The sequence below is a fragment of the Anguilla rostrata genome, chromosome 2 (genome assembly GCF_018555375.3).
Source record: "Anguilla rostrata isolate EN2019 chromosome 2, ASM1855537v3, whole genome shotgun sequence".
Taxonomy (NCBI): domain Eukaryota; kingdom Metazoa; phylum Chordata; class Actinopteri; order Anguilliformes; family Anguillidae; genus Anguilla; species Anguilla rostrata.
The window spans coordinates 30,602,974-30,625,189 of NC_057934.1; the positions used below are offsets into that span (position 1 = coordinate 30,602,974).

At 40.1% G+C, this 22,216-nt stretch overlaps 1 protein-coding gene across 1 annotated transcript in view; it reads right to left on the bottom strand.

Annotated features, from left to right (window-relative positions):
• LOC135247740 (piggyBac transposable element-derived protein 5-like) overlaps positions 1-17,340 on the bottom strand; it is a 37,823-nt gene extending 20,483 nt beyond the window's left edge. Inside the window, exons 1-2 of the mRNA XM_064321530.1 lie at positions 16,644-17,340; positions 2,153-2,580 (exon numbers count right to left, since the gene is read on the bottom strand). Of these exons, the coding sequence (XP_064177600.1) occupies positions 2,153-2,580; positions 16,644-16,953 (738 nt within the window). The 5' untranslated portion in view covers positions 16,954-17,340. The remainder of the gene's footprint in view (positions 1-2,152; positions 2,581-16,643) is intronic.
• Positions 17,341-22,216: the final 4,876 nt, after the last annotated feature.

Sequence of the window (22,216 nt, forward strand, 5' to 3'; positions counted from 1 at the left end):
AATGTCATGCACAGAGCAGGGATGTCAGGCCTGGACTGAAGTTTTATCATGCCCATCATACTGTTTCAATACATTTAAATGGCACAACTTTCTACAATCAAGAGTGTGAACCACATAATTTACATCACTCAGCGTCTCCCTCGCCTGATAGGTTTGCCTCAGTATCTTGAGAGGAACTTCTCTTGGACTAATTTCAATGGGCCTCGTATGTTATGCCCTAAGGCTAACTTAAATGGACTGAATCCGGTAGATTCACAGCTTCACAAATAGAAAATGTCAAAAATGAAAGACCCTTGTCCCATTCTCCTTGTTCAACACAGCATATCCTTATCATTGTTTTTTTTTTTTTTTTTTAAATGTGGTTATGCTTCGGGCGCCACGGTGGAGCAGTGGCTAGTACTGGCGCCTCACAGCAAGAAGGTCCTGGGTTCGAATCTCGGGTTGGGGTCTTTCTGTGTGGAGTTTGCATGTTCTCCCCGTGTACGTGTGGGTTTCCTCCGGGTACTCCGGTTTCCTCCCACAGTCCAAATATATGCAGGAAGGTTAATTGGAGACTCTAAATTGCCCACAGGTATGAGTGTGTGAGGGAATGGTGTGTGTGCCCTGTGATGGATTGGTGGCCTGTCCAGGTATATCTGCCTCTCGCCAAATGCAAGCTGGGATAGGCTCCAGCACCCCTGCAACCCTGCTCAGGATAAGTGGGTAAAGATGATGGATGGGCTCCCTGTGACTGGGGATGGTAAATGGAAGACTTGATGCCCAGCTCCTGCATAACCTCTTTAAGTACACCAGACATTAAGTTAGAGCCTTCGTCTGTATTTATTTTTCAGGCTGAACTGTGTGTGAAAATTTTTACAAGTACCTTGAAAATGGTCCTTTCAATAATATTTACAAGAGGAATCCCTACTGGGAATCGTATTGCCACATCCATTGAAATTAATTTTCTTTGAGCATAACTGTTGTGCTTTCTGCTCCATTTTTCATCCCCCCTCCACCCCAATCGCCTTGCCTCAACCACTTTACTGCCTTTTACCTCCTCCTTAAGCTCCTCCATTACTTGACATTCCTGATGGCACACCAGTAATTACTCCACTTAGATTAGCCCTAGCACCTGGGATATGGCATTTCACTTTCTCCCCATTCAGGCTGTTTAGCTTCAGCAACTTATCTCTCTCTATAGTACTGTTCATAAAAATCAAATACCCTCCAATTAACAAAACATTTAGCATTTTAACATCTCCCACCTCTGTCTTAATAGCCTTTGGCAAAGTAAATGGGTGTAACATTTTACTAGTTGGTTCAGAGAACACCACCATAACCTTCCATTCCTGAAATGCCTCTCTCTCCTTGCCTACCTGCCTGCCTGCCTGCTTTCCTAGATGCACACTTCCATCTCCCTCCTTATTCCCTTTTCTTCTCAGTCTCACTTCTGTAAAGTTAGACTCAACTCTCATTCCAATTATGCTCTCCATATCACATCTACAATAATACGTATCCTTTCCGTCCAAGCTACTTTCCATGCCAAACTCCACCACAACACAATTAAATCCCGCGTTTAATTTCAAAAGGTCTCTTGAACCTTCCAGTCCATCCGGACTGTTAAGCTGCTTGCCAGAACAAACTCAAAGCAAAAAGATGGTCATTAAACAGGCACAGGTCAAACACTACTCAGTTAGTCATCCAGAAAGCAGGGGTCATACAAAAATCAGTTAATCCTCCAGAAATCGGTCATACACACAGTTAAGAAAAGTTTTATTTAACGCAACTGCCAAACTCACTGACTCCTGCTTAACCGAGAGCAGTCACCACACCTTTAATCACCTGGAGCTCCTCAGTTAGGCAATCAGGGGTAGCCCCACCCCTTGAGGGACCATCAGATGTGTGATGACGTAAGCAGTAGGCGTCAAAAGAAAAAAAGAAAGCAAAACAAGTGTATGTGTAGACGTGTGAGACAATGCCCTCGTAACAACACCCATGGCGTAGTTATTAAAATGTTGAGCAGACACAGAACATGTTACAACAAGCCTGCTATTGTACATTCACAGACAGCCGTAATCACCAGAAGTCATAAGGCAGTGTGAGAACAGAAGGAAAGCCAACAGCAGACTATGAACAGAGAGCTAACAGAAAGCTAACTGGACAGAGCGCTAACCTGGGTCTGTGAAGGGCAGAAGGTGCTGCTGAAAGACTGCTGCAGGGAGTCCAGGAAGGGCTGGATCTTGTAGAGGCCCTGGCTGCCGTGGCTGGAGCGGAAGGCCACCACGTGGAAGTACTTGAGGATCTTCTCGAAGCGAGCCTGGCTCATCTTGGGCGCGATACTTTTGTTGGCGAAGAAGCCGCTGCTCCAGATGCTGAGCACCGACTCGCAGCGGTGCACGCTGGTGGAGATGATGAAGCCGAGGAAGGCCTTCATCTCGGGCACAGTCACGCTGTGCCAACCCTCCTCGCTCCCGAACCGCTCTTGGAACTTCTTGGCATACATGTTGGTCTGTGTCACCATGTTCTGGATTACATTGTCTGGCACAAACAGCTGGAAGAAGTCGACCACCGAAGCTGTGGGGGGCATCTTCTGTGTGGGCCCTGCAGCAAAAGGAAAAGAAAAATCCGATATTGCTCAAGGCTGGCGTTTGAACTATTCAGAAGCATCGGTGACAGCTCTGTAATACAAACCATAAAAGTATTGCTGTTGTATGACAGAAGTCGTATCTCTGAAATAGCATTTAGTCACTCAAATACTACAATCTTTAGCTTGATATTTCATCATAAAACTAAAATAAGCAAGCAATCTGAGAGGCCTAGAGGTTGTAAAACTGACACATGGGTGTCATGTATATAGAATGATTGCATCGCCATCTTGCATTTGATACAAACAGTGTTCACACAAAAGCTCCTTTTGGAAGTACACTTCACAAACTGGTATAAATGTTAAAGACTCCCTCAGATCAGTGTGGCTACTGAGTGTCTCACTTATATCCTCGGATTTATTCATTCCTGACAATAACTTACTGTACCTCCCCCCTTTCACCACATTTGAGTAAAAATACAGCAGTGGCACAGTACAGGTGGATTTGTGTATTCAAATCATTCAATGCAGAACAATGAGGCAGAGCAGGGTTCTTCTAGGCATCTTATCTCCTTGAATAATGTGTGGGGTGACCCAAGGTCGCCAGAGAGCCCCAGAACTAAACTGCCAATGTAACACTACATTACATTACATTTATTTTGCAGACGCTTTTATCCAAAGCGACATACAAAAGTGCATATCATGGTCATTGGAACAACTACAAGACACCGGTTCGATAAGGTACAATACTCATTTCGTACAGCTATTTATAGCCAAGAACACAGTTCAGTTCACGCAGTGAAAATCATTCTGACCTAACTTATACCAAGTCAAACTAGGGGGAAGAACAAGCTACAATATTAACACTACAGCAACCCTAGCAGGCAGCTAACATTCTCACAATGTTTCACAGACATTTTTTCAATGCAATGATGTTGTTAGCATTCTGATGAAAGTCTGGCAATAGGGCCAACATGTCAATGTTTTTAATAAATATTGTGTAAACAAAATTCAATCAAGAGCAAGAGTTGCACCTGTTCATTGTTTAGTTTCTTCACCATGGCAGGCTGGCTGGAGGGTTCTGCTAAACTGTGCGTGTCAGCCGTGCAGTTTGGAGTCAACAAAACACACAGGGACAGTCCTTACTTTAGTTCAGCAGAAAGACCTTCAATAGTCCCTGAAGAACATCACACTTTGTATACATAGCTCAGAGATGCCTAATGCTGTGAACTTTACAGCAAAGCCACACAGCTCCAGGCGTGAGTTAGGGGCAGGGGTTTGATCCTGTAATATTTTCATTAAAGAGGGTGGACTGTCCCAATTTCCTTTAAAAACATTCTGCTTCTTCCTCCAGTTAGACTAGGTTATTCCCACCTACACTTTCATGAAAAATAATATTTAATTCACATTAAAAATAAAATATTTTTTATATGCGTGTGCATGTGTGTGCTTATATCTGTGCATGTTTGTGTGTACTGTGTATACATGCATGCATTTGGGTGTGCGCACATTTGTGCATGTGCTGGTGTGTGTGTGTGTGTGTGTGTGTGTGCATGTGGTGCCACCTTACTTAGTTGCATACATTACCCGAACAGTATATAAGCAAACTTACAAGCTTATACACCGATTAAAAACAAGGAACAGGGAACAGCCCAGTGATGAGTGCTTCTGTATATTTATGAGTGCACCTAAAATGAATGCTGTCGGTAGTACAGCAATAAAATTATCTCCCCATCTTTGCTTGCAGCGAACAACCAAAAGCAAATAGGGGTTCATCGGGTAGATCAGTTCACCGTTTCAGATCATAGAATGTTCAGTCTGCAGATACATTCTTCTTTTGCAATCTGTATACCATAGCAGCTAAGCAAGGGGGACATTTTTGACGTAAAAACCAAAGCTGGTGTGAGAAGGATATGCACTAGAGATACCAGGGGCTGCACAAGGATTCAATAGCCAGAATTCAAAAACACTGATGCAGCAAGCTTCGCTGTTCTCATTAACAGTCAAATAAATGGTCACTGTAGATAAGTGCTATTGTGAGATCTGTTCTGAGAAAGGAAAATATGCTCCTGCAGTACACACAATAGTGCTTGCAAATGAGTTCACTAGAGCCTTTATGCATAATGCAGAAATTAATAGCCACTGAGGGTGTTTCTGTGTAGCCAGAATTAATAATCAGCCTTGTAAGAACCATTGCCCCGGAGTGTGTGGAATACATTCAAATGCACTCATTTGATGGGTTCTTTCTCAAAGCATTATATATTTGAAGGAATTAGATTTAAGAATCATTTGTTTTTCAGGTGGATAAATTGTAATTATGTGATAGTAATAATGGCCCCTTCGGAAATGGAACCAGAACAAACTACAAGAGGGAGCTGGGACAAACGTTTGCCAAGCGAGCTGTTATATGGCTGCAGCTTAATTACCTTTCAGTGGGAAGCCCGCTGCAAGAATAAAAACACAACAGACATATTTCACAGATCCTTAATTTAGTGGAGGCTGTGCCTTACAGGGGCAAGTAAAAGGATAGACATTAATAATATAAAAGGACATTCTTTCATCCCGATATGAAAGTGCATTGTATGTCTCATGGGAGCTTTGTCTTTTAAAATGTGCTATTCATAATTATTCCCATAAGATCTATAAATCCTTCTCTTTTGTCTTCAGTGCCTGCTCTTCATCCCAAGAGACCAAAGCATTTCATATTTGGAGGCAACACCAGCGCAATACCAATGCAGTTTCAGACCCATATCATTCACTTCGTGAGTTTTTATATTTTATTTCAGTTTCAGGGCATGTTTTCAATTTGTGAATATTTAACATTTTTGTGTGTAATTAAGGAAATTTTAGATACAGAAGTTTCTGACAATCTGCAGGCTTTATAATGGCTGGTATATGGGTATGGTTTAAAGCAAGAAAATAGCCTTCACGTCTAAAGCAGCTTGTACAGCAACATTATGTTTCCAGAGGCTGTACATGTGAACAGATCAATTTTATGTTCATTCACAATTATAATCAAAAATATCCATTAATATATCATAACAAAAATGTATTCCTTAATGTAGCCGTCTCAGGTTGCATGTGCCAGAAGAAACAGTTTCAGCCAAAAATAAGATTAAATTAAATTTAAATAAAACAAATCAGAAAATAATTAGCTAATGTACACACATACAACCTCTGAAGGCATAATATCACTGTACAAGCTTTGGAGTACTTTGAAGTGCACTTACTTAAAACTTAAGTAAATTTACAAATGGCTGAATACCAGCCATTATAAAGCCCACAGATCATTCAAAACATCTGTAAGTGTCAAAAATATCCATAATTACACAAACTGTCCAGGCCAATCATAACCATCCACTAAACCTGAAATAATATCTAAAACTGCAGATATCTTTAACCCACAGGTTCTGGATTAATCGTAGCATTATTCACAGCTCAAAAACAGACAGATTTTGCAGCAAAATGGGGCCAAAGTCAAAAGTCAAACCACTCAATTGGGGGCTTAGAAATTAGGTGGCACTATAGCAGCCAATTGAAGATTTACTAAAAATCACCCATATATCATCAGGGGTCACACCAACTTAATATTTAAAAAAAAAACTATCAGCATTTTCACAATGCAGGCTGTGAACATCTCCGCATTTCAACCGTTTTATATAAATTTTAAACTGTGATTACTTCCTGTCTATTAATGAAACACATGGCTCCACATTGTACAATAAGTATTTTCAATCACATCAATACACGTACAGTCAGAACAATAATAACTTGGTAGTTGCTCGATTAAAACAGATATTTCACCAATACCTTCAATAGACATTTTTATTGTTTTTCATATTTTAATAATTGGAAATACATTATTCAGTATTCTTGGGCACTGGATGGTTGACTGCACAGTAATTTGGCTGCAACCTTTGGACAAGGCGAGGTTTAACTTCCTCTGACATCGCACATATTCAATTTTGTTTTGCATAAAATTCGGTAAACATGTCCAATGTACATTGGCATGCTTTTTGTGAATTACGTTTTCATTAGGCCCAGTAATTTTTGATTGTGGCTATATTTTGTAAGTAGATGCTATTTGGTTCCCAAGCTTGTGTTTACACCTGGAAGCAGACAAGACATGGATAAGCCATAGTTGCAGAATCTATGAAATAATAAAAAAAGCAGACAAGGTGAGTTAAATACGTTTGTCTTTAGATTTACTATCCGTAGCGAGTCAATCAAATGTGCTGTCCTTCAGTGGAGCACAGACATGTCCTGTAACCTGCTTTCCAAATCCTCAAAGCCAGAAACTCTTAATTAAGAGGCTGTCCGCTCTTGCCACGAGTAGCAGCCGCCACCACAAGTGTGCACTTTGTGCAGTCAGCAGTTTGGCTAATAACCAGGATCTTGTTTTTGTTTCTTTGTCATCTGAGATTTATTTTCATCACTAGTGTCCACTGGATACCCACTGGATTCCAGTTTGCACATTAAGGCTGTCAAAAGTGCGATGAAACTGAGTTCGAATATTAGCTTCTGTAATTAGTTAGAGTTTGAATATATTCGAATATCATTTGCCTATAATTCACAAAAATGAGCCGCTTATTGTCGGGCGCAATATGCACGGGACGCTCCGTCTAAACTGGCCTACGCGTTATTTTCCACGAGCAGGCAGTAGAATAGAGGACATCGGTGAACTTCAATACTAGGTTACTACATCTGGGACCTCATTTAGAAAACGTATTTTAGATCAACTGTGTGGCGCGTGCGTAGAAAATCACGTCAAAGTAGTGATTTAAAAAATTTCAACATGACTCGATTTGACCGTGGAAACGGTTGTGGCTCCACGTCAGGTCTTCACTTGACGTATGCACGCAAGTAAATTTTATAAATGAGTCCCCTGCAGTTTCTATAGCCTAATGCGCAAATGAATAAAGCACTTTCACGTGGATGTAACACATCTGCATTTATTAATCATCGGGAAATGATTGTTTATAGGAAATCCCTGTTTATTTCTTAACACAAAAACTATTCAAACGGCTAATACCTGTAGCCTAAAACAACATAAATTACTTACTCTGTTTAGTTTGTTTAACTTTTTTCATCATACAATTTTATCAAAATCTTCAGAAAAGAAAGGAAACATAGCCTGCCATTATTTAGCCTAAATTGTTAGCTGACCAGATCTGTTGAACGAAGTGAAAAAAGAGACTGGCTCGCGAGGCTAGCTGACAAGTAACGTTAGGTGTCAATAGAGCTGAAAGTATCACCGGAGGTTATTGGCAAGGAAAACCAGACGATCCACTTGCCCTGGGTCCAAGGCAGAAAGTTTTTTTTTTGACAGAGGAAGTAACGTTAGCACAGGAAATGAACTTGTGACTTGAAAGAATTGAGGAAATATTGGGTAGCATTGCGTTGGAATAGATCTTATTTAATTTCGGTGAGGGAAGATTTATTATATTGCCTATATAGTTTGTAGTACCGTAACTTGGCGTCATTTTGATATCAATACTTTTAATGGCAGGCCTGGACTGGTCTTGTATGTGTGAGTAACTTGGCATTTTTGTACATTGAAAACATGTTTGTTATGAGATATCATTTCTTTTTGCAAAGCGTTTTATTATGAGTGAGAAATGCGAAGCGACCCTGTAAGAAACGGTTGTGGATTATGGCTATCCTTGTGTGAATTTGTACAGTCTGATGAGCGTGTACCGTTTAGCAGTTTCGGTTTGATATATATGTAAAACAGTGGCTGTGACAAAGGGTGCGGTGGCATATAAGTGTAAACGCATCAGAAACGCAGGTGAAATATGGCCAGTGTATGTACTCACGGATTTGACGGCCATCCAATGAGCCTTGATTGAGAAAAGAATCAGCAAGGCCGTAGAATGAGAGCTCCCTAGGTCGCAACTTGTGTACCCCGCTGTTCTTCTCCGTTGTCTGTTATTTCGCGGAGATGCACTTTTAGTGTTTGTAAGGTTTATAAGGCATTTCGATAGGCTTATCTGCAGGTGGGAATCCTCTTCGCTGTTTTGCTAAGCTAGAACCGGAAAACTTGATAGTGGAGAATAGGATCAGACGCATATGTCCCAGCAGGCTTTGCAGATGAGAAAATAACAACAGTGTGAGAGAAATTAGGATGAAAAGATGAAATTGCGTAGTTGAAACAATATGTTTTTAGCAGAATGGGCATGTAGGTGAAGGTTGACAAGATCACAGACTATAGTGCGAAGTAAATGAAGTGACCATGAGCGAGCTTGGTTTCCTTGGTATATATAACAGTCGGTATAAAGCAACTGTTAAAGTGGAGTATTAAGTGACGAGTGAAATCTATTGCATATGTGGGTTTATGCTCGTATAGTAGTATAATAGAGTGAGCATGATTTAATGTAATGTTAAATGTGGAGTTGCAGACTAAACGAGTAATGTTTGTATGTGGCTGGATAGAGACAGGCGGGTAATAATGTAATGGCGTTGCTGATAAAAGGTTCGTACGGCAGCCAAGTGAAGAAATATAGTTAGTAGAAATGGCACAGTGGTGAACTGGTGTAACTTTTTAATAAAAGGAACACATTTGCCGTCATGAAATGCATATGGGTGGCCGTGAGTGAGTTTTGGTAAAGCAAATATAAGCGTAAGAAAACGTTAGTGTAGAAGAGGAAATTATCTGCTTGAGGGCGAGGCGGGATTCAATCCTTCAACCGGAGGTTTAGCAGTCTGTGACTTTGTTAGTGCAGCACCATGACATAGCTATGCAATGCGTGAAATATCATTAGCAAACCTGTCCGTGGTTTTAAAGAACACAGGCCAGTAAGCACAGAAGAGCTCCCGTGGAATCCATATGGCTTTGCAATATTGTAGCCGGTTAATAACTGAACGTGCAGACGGTACATCATAATTCAGTGTATACGTTCGGTGAACGGCGGGTAGATATGGTGCAAAAGCGATAATTGATAAGTAGTAGACAATTATTAGTGAGGGTAAAAGCAGGTTAAAGAAACATGTCCCTAGCTAGGCTTGAACCTAAGACCCCATATTCCCAAGACTGTAACCTTACCCACTAGGCCACAGCCAGATTAGCTGTTTAAACTGGAAATATTTCAGAGTAAAAAGGTATGGGTATTTTGCGTGTGTATGCGAGTTTTTGATTGGGTCGTGTAGGTGAAGATTTGGCGGGTGTCGGTAAAATGTCCAATGGGGAGACGTTATTAGTGGGATAGGCGGCAGGAAAAATAAGAATGAGAAGAAGAAGAAGAAGAAGAAAGAGAAGAAGAAGAAGAAGGAGAAAACGCAAAATCCCCTTAGTTTGGGGCTTTATTGTGTGGACATGTGAAGTTGTTTATGAAATCTGTCTGTTGAAATGGGGTCAGAATGTACAGAATGTAATGTTTTTAAGGGCTGATTGTCTGTGGCTGTTGCAGTTATTTCTGTGGGGAACCCTGAAAAGTGCCAAACTCTCGGTGCTGTATAGGTATGGGGCATGCCCCCGCCAAGGCGTAACTTGGCGGGATGGCATACCTGCCATCCCAATAGGCGGGATCCAAAACTAATATTCGAATGCTCAAATTTAGGTTTGAACTTTAAAAAAAAAAAGATTTTCGAATAGTTTTCGAACTTCGAATATTTTTTGACAGCCCTAGTGCACATCAGCTCAGGTTTAAGTGATTGAATAAAATACATTATTTGGATGAGAACCTGAATTAATTGGGCGGAAAGGTGGTGCAGTGGATAGCACATGACAAAATGCAAACGGTTCAGAAAACCTGGCAACTTAATCTTCAGAAGAATAATTTAAAAATAGAGAGAAACTACCTGGAGCTGGCCTGAGTCCTCATAATTATTACTGAAGGACAAGCATTTACATAGCCTGAAGCAAAGGGACGAGCCTCCCCTGCTGTCTTTCTTAAAGGGTCTCTAGTGACAGCAGATGTTGTAGTCATGGACATAAGGTGACCTACAGAACTCTTTTCCTGAGAAGTTCTAATACAATGTGCATTGCATTATGGGGTAATAAAAGGTAAAGGCTGAACGCTGTTGATTTATGTCAAATAGAATTAACGCTTGAACAGACAGCATGCTAGCAGCCAAACCACCTGAGGAGGCAGGCAGGCTTTGCCATGTCGTGGAAAATTTCTCTGGGACCACAGTGGAGAGAGTTACAATACAAAAGCACTAAAGGAGATTTGCTGACATTTGCCAATAAATTCATAGTTAAGATATTCCATGCAATGCAATGAGTAATGATAAGAGCTCCCATCTATAGAAGACAACAGCCTGACTACAGCTTAGTTGTAAAACATACCGGCAATGGACAAAAACATGGAACCACCTGAGGGAGGGAGTAAATAAGGGAGCAGATGCACATGTAAAGCAGAAGCTAGCACATGCTATTAAGTTCATAGCCCTCTTCCCAGCCCAATTTCATCCATCACAATTAATATAAAACATTGCCTACATTTTTATTATGTTTTAATTTCCCATTAAAATAGCAAAATAGCTTAAAAGCACTATGATATAACTGAGAAATAATGACAACAATATCTTGACATTTTATTAAACAAAATAAAACCAGGGAAGATCATACAATGTCAGTGACCCCATTCACAGCAGTAAAATGATTTGGTGTTGCTCAAATGAAAGAAAACAAGATCAGGTTAAAACCTAGTATATGGCTGGACCTAACACACGTGATCCAGCCGACCAATGGTGTAACTTCATAACTCGGCTGACCAATGATGTAACTTCATCACTCAGTCACAGACATTCGTGTTTGTAGGGCTGGCCCCACTGATGCGGTCCAGCCAAAAATTATAACACACGAGTCTTTCATTAATTCATAACAATGACATGGCTGAACTGAGTGGGGTTGGATGAGTTGTGGTTTCATCACATTTTAAATACACGCATTTTGATAATGTATCCCCTTGTTCCAAATATGCATAGGTTCGACTTGTATTGCCTACTCAGAGACATTGCTAAGCAACTAAACAGCAAGTCTAATCCCTATGCGGCATGGTAGTAACATCTACATATAGAATGTAAATAGAACATATTAGGGATGCACCCATAATACTGCAATTGCCCACCGGCCGAAAAGAATAGTCTACTGTTTAATCGTAATTCAAGGGGTGGTTTCCATTGGTCTGTCAGATACAAAATAATTGCACTTCATTTTACACATTCAGTTTCCCCCTATAATTGTACACACTTGGTGGGCTGCCAGGCAACAAAATGCTTTTTTAAAATGCCGAAAATAATGCCAAATATCAATTCATTTAGAAATCAATAATCATGTGGCTTGTGAGCACCTGTGGGTGGCTGTTCCGAAATATGATGAGTCAACCTCTGTGTTGTTGGGTGGGAAACTTGACGTGATAGGAGTGTCACTGCAGCGTTTTATCATTTAACTGTGTAAAAACTTGTTCTTATGCAGTTCATTGTTTTCTATGATGCTGTCTGTCCCACTGAACTGTGGTCAGTCCCTTCACGTATCCCTGCTGAGCGAAAGGAAAAGAAGTTTCTGATATCAAGTATTTTCTTGTGGAACCGCAATCTTACTGTACGTCTCTTGTTTGCACTATCAACACTAACATTACCACATTGTGTCGGTTGAACTTTGTCATAAAATTTATTCTTACAGTGAAGAACCCTTGACTTATTTACACTCTGGACATATGTGACCGCAAGCGAATATACCGCACTTCCGCTTGCATTCACTTGTGTCCAGAATGTAAACTCGTCAGGCATGCTGCATGACAAGAAGAAATTTTACGGACAACGTGAGAATGGCCTAAACGAGAAAAAACTCCAAAGAGGGGGACGGACAACAAAGTATTACATGTTTTTCTCCCATGTTCACAATGGGCTAACATTTTGTAATTGTTAGAGGATGTTAACATTAACGCACAAGGTGCATGAAACCTTGGTAAACCTGCAAAGTAAAGCCAGATGTGGCCCTATTTTTTCCTCCAATAGCAATTCTTCAGACCCAGCAACTCCCTGGCACTTTAATTTAATCTAATATAAATTAATTTGCTCTAATATAGTTTTACTGAATGTTCCAAAAAATATTCAGAATAGTCAGAAGTTTGAAACATTGTTAAAGATGTTCTGTATGGAATTGTGGAGCCTTCCCATACAGAAAAGCGCCACACCCATAAATGTCGTTTAACACATTTAGGAATAACATATCCAGGTAAAGGTGCACAGATTCGCAGAAATTGCATGATAAGCCTTATCGCGGTTATTTATTAATATTTTTGAGGTAAAAATCCTGCACAGTATGCCTTTAATGTGCGCATGCAGGTTTTATTCTGCACACATTAATGTTAATCAAGGAAACACATTTCCAATGGTAATGTGAGACCAGCCACATCCTCAGTTTATGAAGCATGGGGCTTTATTCATGAAAAAAAGACTTGTGTATAAACATTAACGCACAAGCAACTTTGTAATTACCATGAAGTAAGTTGTGGTAATGTCCAAATTGGTACGGAAAGCTGCTTCTGTTTGTTTCTTAACACCCAGGTAAGCTTTACAAAGCAAATAGTCTACCATACAGACCAATCTGTGTCTAATAAATATATGTCTGTGACCAGGTGGCTTTCATTAATCATTTGGAGCATCCAGACTATGAGGCCAAGTCAACGCAGCAAACAAATTAGCTGAACACATTTAACATTAAACATTGAACTAAAAAAAGCCAAACATGTTGAGGAGTAAACTAATTTAAAAAAATAAATAAATAAATATATATATATATATATAAAACATTATTTAACATGCCAGTTCCTAAGGTCATCTAGTAGTGTACCTAATCTCCAAATCTGAAGCCCTCTCCATGATCTCGTTGGGTACCAACCCTCTCAATTACTCTTTAGATAGCATTCCGTAAACATATAATGTAACTGCAAAAAAGCACATTATTTGTAATACAGTAGCAACTCAGATGTGACATAGCAGCTGTTACATTTATACAAATGGGGACATCTTGTTTTTTTAGTCACCTAGCATCCAATCCTGTTAGAATACACTCTGAAGGACACATTTTGAAGGACTTTTTAAAATGATTTGATTTATTGAAAATAAAAATAATGCTTATGCTCAAAAATTACTTCTGGAATAGTTTTTTAACTTGCTTGATAAAAAATAAAAGTTTCTGGGAAATATTTTCAGCATAGGTTATCACATTACTCCATTTATTTGGGAGGTGGTAGAGGACTGAATTGCACATGTGCAAACCTGCAGTAGCTGCATTGTAAATTAAGTTATTGACCTTGTTACATTTTTCAAGTTTTGCATTTATAGCCACTCCTCCCTACCCCAGGGACCACAATTGAGTATAAGAACAGCCATAAACAATTAAATAGAATTAAATCCAGGAATTTAAATTATAGAAAAGAAAAAATGACAATGTACGATAAATGCAAAGCATGCACTTTTCCTGCTTATGGGATTTAATTGGACAACGATCCACAAAAAACCATTGACAGGCTCTTGAATAAGCTATGGTCATACACACATTGCATGGGAAAGCCCCTAAATTAGCAATCCACCATACCCTGGGCTGCAATTTGCACCGCAGACCTGGTCTGAGCACGTGCACGGCAAGGCCCCAGTCACAAACTAGACCAACTAGAAAATTTCAACAAGCTGCCTGAATTTGACAGACACACCCCCAGCAGTATCTCTCCTCCCACTTTGGCGCAACTTCGAGTCACAAAATTACCAAACGGCTAAGGTGCGCCCAAATCCGTGACAATAATACCACTTTGCCAAGACATCAGCTCACAGCACGCCATACACCGGCCGGAAAACAGAGCCCACAGAATCAAATGCTGGGTGTCTGATTCCAAACGCAGTGTGTAACATTTTGCCATTAATAGCATCATACAACATTCCTTCAACATTCCTTATTTTCTTAGTATACGGACACATTCACGTTGGCTTGCAACAAACCTATTTCCATAGTTTGAGACAAAGTACCTTGATACAGGGCACATTTACTGGCTCACCATTCAATGGCCAACAGCATTCAGATCAAGACTGACCCCCTGCCCAATTCAGACTGCTACAGTACCTTCCTGCCTGGTGTAGTTCAGCACCTGCTTTAAACAGTGAATCTGTTACTCAACTCACCAGTCACGTCTTTGTCCCTGAGCCCCCCTTAGAATCAGTGCATTGTACGGAACTCTCCCCTGAAGCCCACCTCTGCCATTGTGCATTGTAGCCTGCAACTCCTTCTTGTGTACGGAATAGTTTTTGCTGTCATTAAAATAATTTATTGTGTTCACATTAGCGTGTGGCTACATGTGTACGCACTTAACTTACTCAATACAAATGCAGTTACTTAATTTTCTAAGCAATTTAAAAACAATTACCCAATATGGTCTGATATTTATTTGGTATATGTTGTATATACCAGTCATGACAACTCCTAAAATAGATCTAAAATAGATTTCCTTGCATGGTTCCCTGTACAGTGGGGGGTTGCATGTTATTACATTTGGAGGAGCAGCATGAGCTACTTGCTGTTGAGTCAGAGCACCACTTCCTGTCTCTCCATTACAAGCTGCTCTGATAAACCTCCCTGCCACATTCTCTGTGTTTGTATGCTTTTCCTGCCCTTCTACCTTCTGTTATTTTTATGCTGCGTTTAAAACAAAATTCTCCCAATGTTACAATGCCATCAGGAGTTGTAGAGCCATATTCACTGATGTACAAAACAGCCAGGTCTTATATTCAACTTATCAGCTGCTAAAAATGATTAAATACTGACTTATGCCTTGCTATATTCTGAAAACCTATGTTTGTACATTTCCCATTGTACTGAGGTATGAAAGCCTTTGTGTGCAAGAATTCAGACTGCATTCATACTGGCATGGGGCGACATAGCTCAGGAGGTAAGACCGATTGTCTGGCAGTCAGAGGGTTGCCGGTTCAAACCCCACCCTGGGCATGTCAAAGTGTCCTTGAGCAAGACACCTAACCCCTAACTGCTCTGGCGAATGAGAGGCATCAATTGTTAAGCGCTTTGGATAAAAGCGCTATATAAATGCAGTCCATTTGCATGGCCAATGCACAGTTCGTATAACATTTTTAAAATTTCACATTCATATATTTTCCTGGCAACATGTGGAAGGAATAATCAAATTATACCAGATACAAAATTTAGCAACCCCACTGTGATGAGATTAAGCCATCTATTTATGGTAAAGTTTAGCTGTTCAATATTTATTTGACACTGTGATTTGTTAGTGTTAAAGACAACCTCCTCCTCTCAAACTCACAATAACCCCCAGCTTTATCACAAGGGAATAATTCCATTAGCATGAGTGGCACCATTCTGCAGCAGCAACGTCTCCTTCAAAATCTCAGTTTTTGTCTGAAGGCAAAATCTACTTATGTTAGTACTGTATGCCCTGCTGACAGAGTGCAGAGAACAGGATGTCCAGACCCTGGACGGTTAACACGACAACAAAAGCTGTTATGAAGTGAACGCCTCAAGGTAACTGTCAAACATTCACAACAAAGATTAGGATAGCAAGTCTACGTCTAACAGTGTTCTGCACAAGTAGATTCACGTCATCTCTTACTCTCCACTCTCCACGCGATCGGTGTAGTTACATTAGCTCTGTTAACACCATGAGTCGGTATCATAACCGAATACCCCTGAGTATGTCTGCTTAGCGCAGCACCATAGCCCTGAGGAAATTGCGGTCATCTACATTCCATTGCCCAGCATGCATCTGATATTAAAGCCACTTTTGTCAAGAATTCCGTCTGGAAAAATGTATTATCTGACGGAAGCTCTTTACATTGTAGAAAGCAGCAGGTTTCGCATAGGTTAGCCTTGCTAAAGTTGGACATACTATAGCACTGTAAATGCAGTACAGCTCTTTGATTTCAGTGGACCTAATACATTATAATTTTCATCATTTAGCGAACAGTTATATCCTCCCTTATTAATACGGGAGTCGAAGTAGCCTCTCGCCTCGGGTAGCCTTTTTCAGTAGGCTACCGGTTAATCTACCACCGAAATGAGCGGACAGCAGGCTACATTAGGCCAATGATTGTACTCATTACATAGACATACCACAGGTATCCGTGTAGGAGGGGATCGTGATGTCTCGGACTGCGTCACTCCAGCCCTCCTCCTCTGCCTGGGTGTTTGGGGAGCCGGGGGGGGCGGGTTGACTGCAACAAACCTCGCCTGTCCTCCGCTCGTCCCCACAGCATTCCGGGGTGTTGTTGTCCGAGTTAGAGTCACCCGACGTGCTGTAGAAGGGGTTATCGCTGCTGTCGTCACCAGACTCCCCGAAAACATCATCCGAAATCTGCAAACTCTCGTAGCGAGAGCGGGCCGCTTCAAGGAGTGACAGTGCCTTCCTCCCACACTCCGCCATCACTACGGCTGGTGGTAACCCTCTAAACCGGGCGAGATCACGATGTCAGGATCTTCCCGGGGAGAAATTAAGTGCACACACCTTTACCAAGCGCCTCGTACTGTCTGATAGAAATTTCAGCCTTCTCTGTCCTCTCGCACCGCAGACGTCCACAATGTAACCGGCAACAACCCAACATCCAGCTGAAGTGAGACGGAGCTGTTCTCTACAAACTAGTCCTGAATTTTCCTCCCCGCCGCCGAGACCAAAATGTATCAATATTTATTTTGAAAAAATCCCACATTCGGAGAGCTCCTCTTAACTGTGTAAGACTCGATAAATTCCCGACCTCCTCCACTGATCACCTGACCTGGGTCTTCTCGTACTCTCCAATAGCATCGATGTGTGAAATCAACGTCAAATCTATATCCTCTCCCCGCCCCCTACCGAAAGGAAGGATGTTTTAGCCTGTTGAACCATTGAAAAGTAAGGTATCGGTAACCTATAATTGAATAGCCTATGGTAGAACGATTAATTGCCTATCTGGCAGGGACAGCCAACAGAATCAGCATTTACTCTCAGAAATAATCGCATATCCATTCATTTATTTGCTCGTTAAGCACAGCTATAGCAGTCGCAGTGTATAGTTGCCTACACATCTAGGGACAGCCATGAGAATTCGTTGCGCAATATGTGGTTAAACCACAATTGAATGGCAACGGTGAAATATAGATGTGGTTCTGGAAGCTGCAGGCGAACATGGGCAAACCCCACCCATGCTATGTTCGTAGAATAAAACACATTCACATTGGTGGTGATATGGGCCGTGGGCCCGTGATCCTCTCGCGATGAGCTAGAAGGGCCGTTCATGCATGGACTCAGTGATTACATTTGAGACAGTCGTTTAACATAGGAAAAAAATCGAGCTTATTCTAAGAGTGCCATTCGTTTTTTTATATATCGTTCAATAAGCAAACTCATCTCGATCATGAATATTACACTTTTTTGAAGTATACAATAGTCTGATCATTTCAGAGTTAGCCTATATGCCCATTTAAACGATTCAATTTAATAATTTGTGGCAATTTCTTTGGTACAACTTATTTTCTGATATGCAACGATTTCTGGGAAATGTGTCTGTGTACGTTGTTGTCCAATGTCAAGTGTCTATTTTTAATTGTGTGATCAAAAGTATTAGACCGTAGGTTTTAAAAAGATTTTTAAAAAGAAAAAAAAAACAGTAGGCAGAGAAGATTTCAGTTATAATACATGTATTGAAAAACAGACCAAAGTACAAACATTTTTTTTCAATTTCTACCTACAAAAAATTGTTTTATTTAAAAATCATAGACATGACTTTCCTAAAAACTAACCTCCTTTCTTTAATTACAATTAAATTAATTATTGAAAGTCTATCCAATAATTTTGCAAAGTGGGAGGTTGAGGGGTCGGAGGGAGGTGGATGGGGTAATTATAAATAGAGCGAAATCTTATCTGCCTTAAGTTAAAAAAAATAAAAAACCCTGGTAGCCTAATAGTTTAACCTGTAGTGCAAGTAAAATAGGCACTAAAGTTGCAAGAAATAAGGAGTTAGGCTTAGATGTGCAGGGCCAAGTAAGCATTGTGGCAAGCAATAGCATTGTGGCAGATAACAAATATCTTGTGTTGTCTAGCAGGAGAAATGGTTGTAAAAGTGCACTAGAACTACCAGAAGAACTCTACAGGAATGCAACTAGAGAGAAACCAGTTCTCCTGACTACAGTGAAATGGCAACTATGATCTGTTGGTCTAAAATGATGTGTAGACTACATCCTCCTTCCTGTAGTTGTGGTGCAATTTTACAATTATTTATTTCGCTAGACACCACAAGATATTTGTCTACTGCCTCTTCCTGGTCTTCTCCTGTTATCAATACTGCCCATCAGCTGGACCCTGCTGAGTGTGTACTGAACACCGCACCTGGAAATCTAAAGCTTCTTTGCAATTTCTTGTGGGGAATATCCTTCTTGCCACAATATGTCTACTTGGCCCCACACGTCAAAGCCTAATGCCTTCTTCTTCGCTATATTTCTTGCATCTTTAGTGCCTATTTTACTTACACTACATGTCAGTGGTATTAGGCTACCTGTGGTTCTTAAAAAAGAAAAGTTGTGGTATTTATGTAAATGGCTGCATTTATTATTTGAAAATGACATTTTATCATAAGTAAATTATACAGTGTGTGTTCTATTACACACTGTAGCAAAGTCAAAACTTTATTAAAAGTGATACTAAGAATTCTTTAGCTGACTAATACGAGCTGGCTAGCTAGCTAGCTAATAAGCATTGATACATTGGCTAGAGAAAAATGGAACATGACACTTAATTTGGCTTACATTATTAAAGTTTGCTTTTGTGAATTAAACATTTCTCTTGTTACAGGTCGATGTCAAGGCCAGTTACCACATTGACAGAAGAACTCGTTGATACCACTCCTTGCCCATTTTGTTCAAGAACCTGCCTAACTATATTGCTGACACACCTGAAGTCACATGCATGCTTTTTATTCAATGATGGACCTTCTGGACTTCTGTTCGATGGAATATTTTTTTTACAAAATTTAATGTAAGTTCTAAGTTGCTATTCTTGCATAATTCAAAGAAGTGGTAGGCTATTACTCTCCCAGTGTGGGAAGAGATGGAAAACATCAGGGACCTGTTTCACAAAGCAGGATTATCAAGTTATCTAGATAACCGCACTGAGTAAAACCCAGAACCCTCCAAAATCTGTAATATGGACTGAATTTTAAATAAAAGCTGTTTTGGGTTTCCAGCTAACTTCATAATCCTGCTTTGTGATACAGGCCCCTGGAGCCATACTACTGTTAAACTTGTTTTGTTTTGATTATTCTTAACAATTTGATGTTCAGCAAATATTAATTTTCATTAAATCTTTCTTGTCATTTTCCCCCTCAACATTGATGCTGAAACAAAAGCAATGATTGGCTGATTACTATATTTGATTTGTACCTGTTAGGCTGTACCTTATTCTTCAGGTGCAAACTTACTGACAGCCTGATGTTTGATATTAAAAAGTAAATATTAGAATATTATTTTACTGACACAGCTTATTTGAATTCACTCTTAACGCAGCATGGTCCATCTGTTAAACATGGCAACTGCAGCACCGGGTGGAATGCTAGGAAATGGTAGAAGGGGTTGACAGAGAGTCAGACGGGGTCAGTCATGGTCTTGTCACTGTCATATACCATGGTGCCAAAACAAAAAGATTGGTAAGGTGTGTCTCTATCCATGAGACAGCCAAGTTGGGCCCAGGAACAAAGTACGCCCAACGCCAGGCTAGCGGGACGGCACCTGTGGCATTGAGATGTGATTCAATCCTGTAGCAGACTATGCTATAGAACTTTGCGTCCTGGGAACAGAGAGAGGATTGAACATTCTGGCCCTGCTTACCAGTTTTGTTCAGTCTCACAGAACTTCTTAAGGACTAGTTGCCTGTGGATCTGCATTAGCTCATCGCCCTAGTTGCTCGTACTGAAAGACTTTCTCAATTGCAGTTATTTATCAGTCTACTTTGAGTTAAACGCCCAAGTGTGGAAATGTTTGTCTTTTTGAAATTCTTACCATGAACTGTGTACAACCTGGTCTGGCTTAACAAAAAAAAGGTATTATTGACTCTGGTTTGGTATAGAATGTGTGAGCCTCCTCACTACTGCAACCATAACTTAGATTTAGTGCTGTCCCATGGTTTCAATGTTGTAAATTTTACCTTTGCACTCCATCACTCTTACCATTGCATTCTATCACTCTGTATAATCACATTGTTTCCTTATTGCGTTTCCAATCAAGGCATCTAACCCACTTCTATTAGAGCATAGACAATATTACATCTGATCATTAAACCCTGAGGTCATTCCAAAGTTTATAAATATGCTTCCGGGGTCATTCCTCTCCAGTGAAGAAGCCGATGAAGCATTGCACGACTAACACATGTCTGTTTAACACAATGTCTGTTTGTGGACGCGTTAACTAAAAACCATTATCAGAATTTGCAACTTATCCTTCTGATCATAGCAGCAATTAATTTTTTCAATCAGAAACTTGAGGCTGTTGGAGACCATATTTCCAAATTGTCCTCCTTTATGCATTACTCCTGCCAGTCTAAGTAAACAGCCTGGTGCTTGGCTGCAACAGGAAGATGTACAAACGGTGGCACCGTTTTATGCCCAGTAATGTGGATGAGCGATTTAAACTAGTTGCGTCCTCATAAACCAACTACCTGTTTGCCTGACCCGATTCCTTCTAAATTGGTTTAAGAACTTTTTTCCTGTAGTAGGCTATAAAATCATTAACGCATCCGTTGTAAAAGGATGCCACTGGCCCGGTGTGTGCTGGGACATTACTGACGAAACCAAAGAAATTGAACCTGACAAACTGGAAAAATATAGACCTATTTCAAACCTTCTGTTTTTATCAAAAGATAGCTAATCCTGAGCAACTTAGTTCATGCCTTAGCTCAAACTGTATCCATGAAATATTCCAATCAGGGTTTAGACCTGCCATAGCACTGAAACCACACTTGTTAAGGCTTCTACTTCCTAAATATTGTTCCAACAGTGCTGGGATATCCAAACTCTTGCATATAATTTTGTACCTTTTTTTTCAAATGCATGCATATGTTTTACTTTATCTCCAACTTCTGTAGAATGCATTTTATCCTTCATTTTCATATCTTTCTTTCAGGTTGACAGCCTGACAAATCAAAGTAAATGTGACAGTTACTTTAATGGTTCAAAGGTAGAAGCCAATGGTGAGGCAATTGTGTCCTTGTTAGGGCAATTTTTCATCTGCGTAATCCTGGAGCTTCCAGAGCACAGGGGATGAATGCTTATGCAAATGTCATATTTTAGTTTCAATAATTTTTTAAATCAAACCAATGTGACTTTAAAATAATTTTGTGTTTTATTGTTTTTAATTAAAATATTTCACAAAACAAAATGTTAATGTATCATTTGTAATTCAGTAAAGTGTAACATTTGTCAAGGGTCTAAATACTCAAGGCACTGACTATGTCTATCAGTATTGATTCATTGTTGATTCAGAGTTGCTTGTGATGTTGACTAAGCATGGAGTTACTCTGTGTTTACTGGTAGGGGATATGGTAACATTGATAAAACAGAACATAACATCTTTTATGTAGTTATATTATTTTCTGTATGTGAAGTTGATGTTCTTTATAACATTGTCAAATTTTAACATTATTTAGGTGGAGGCTTGAAATAAGC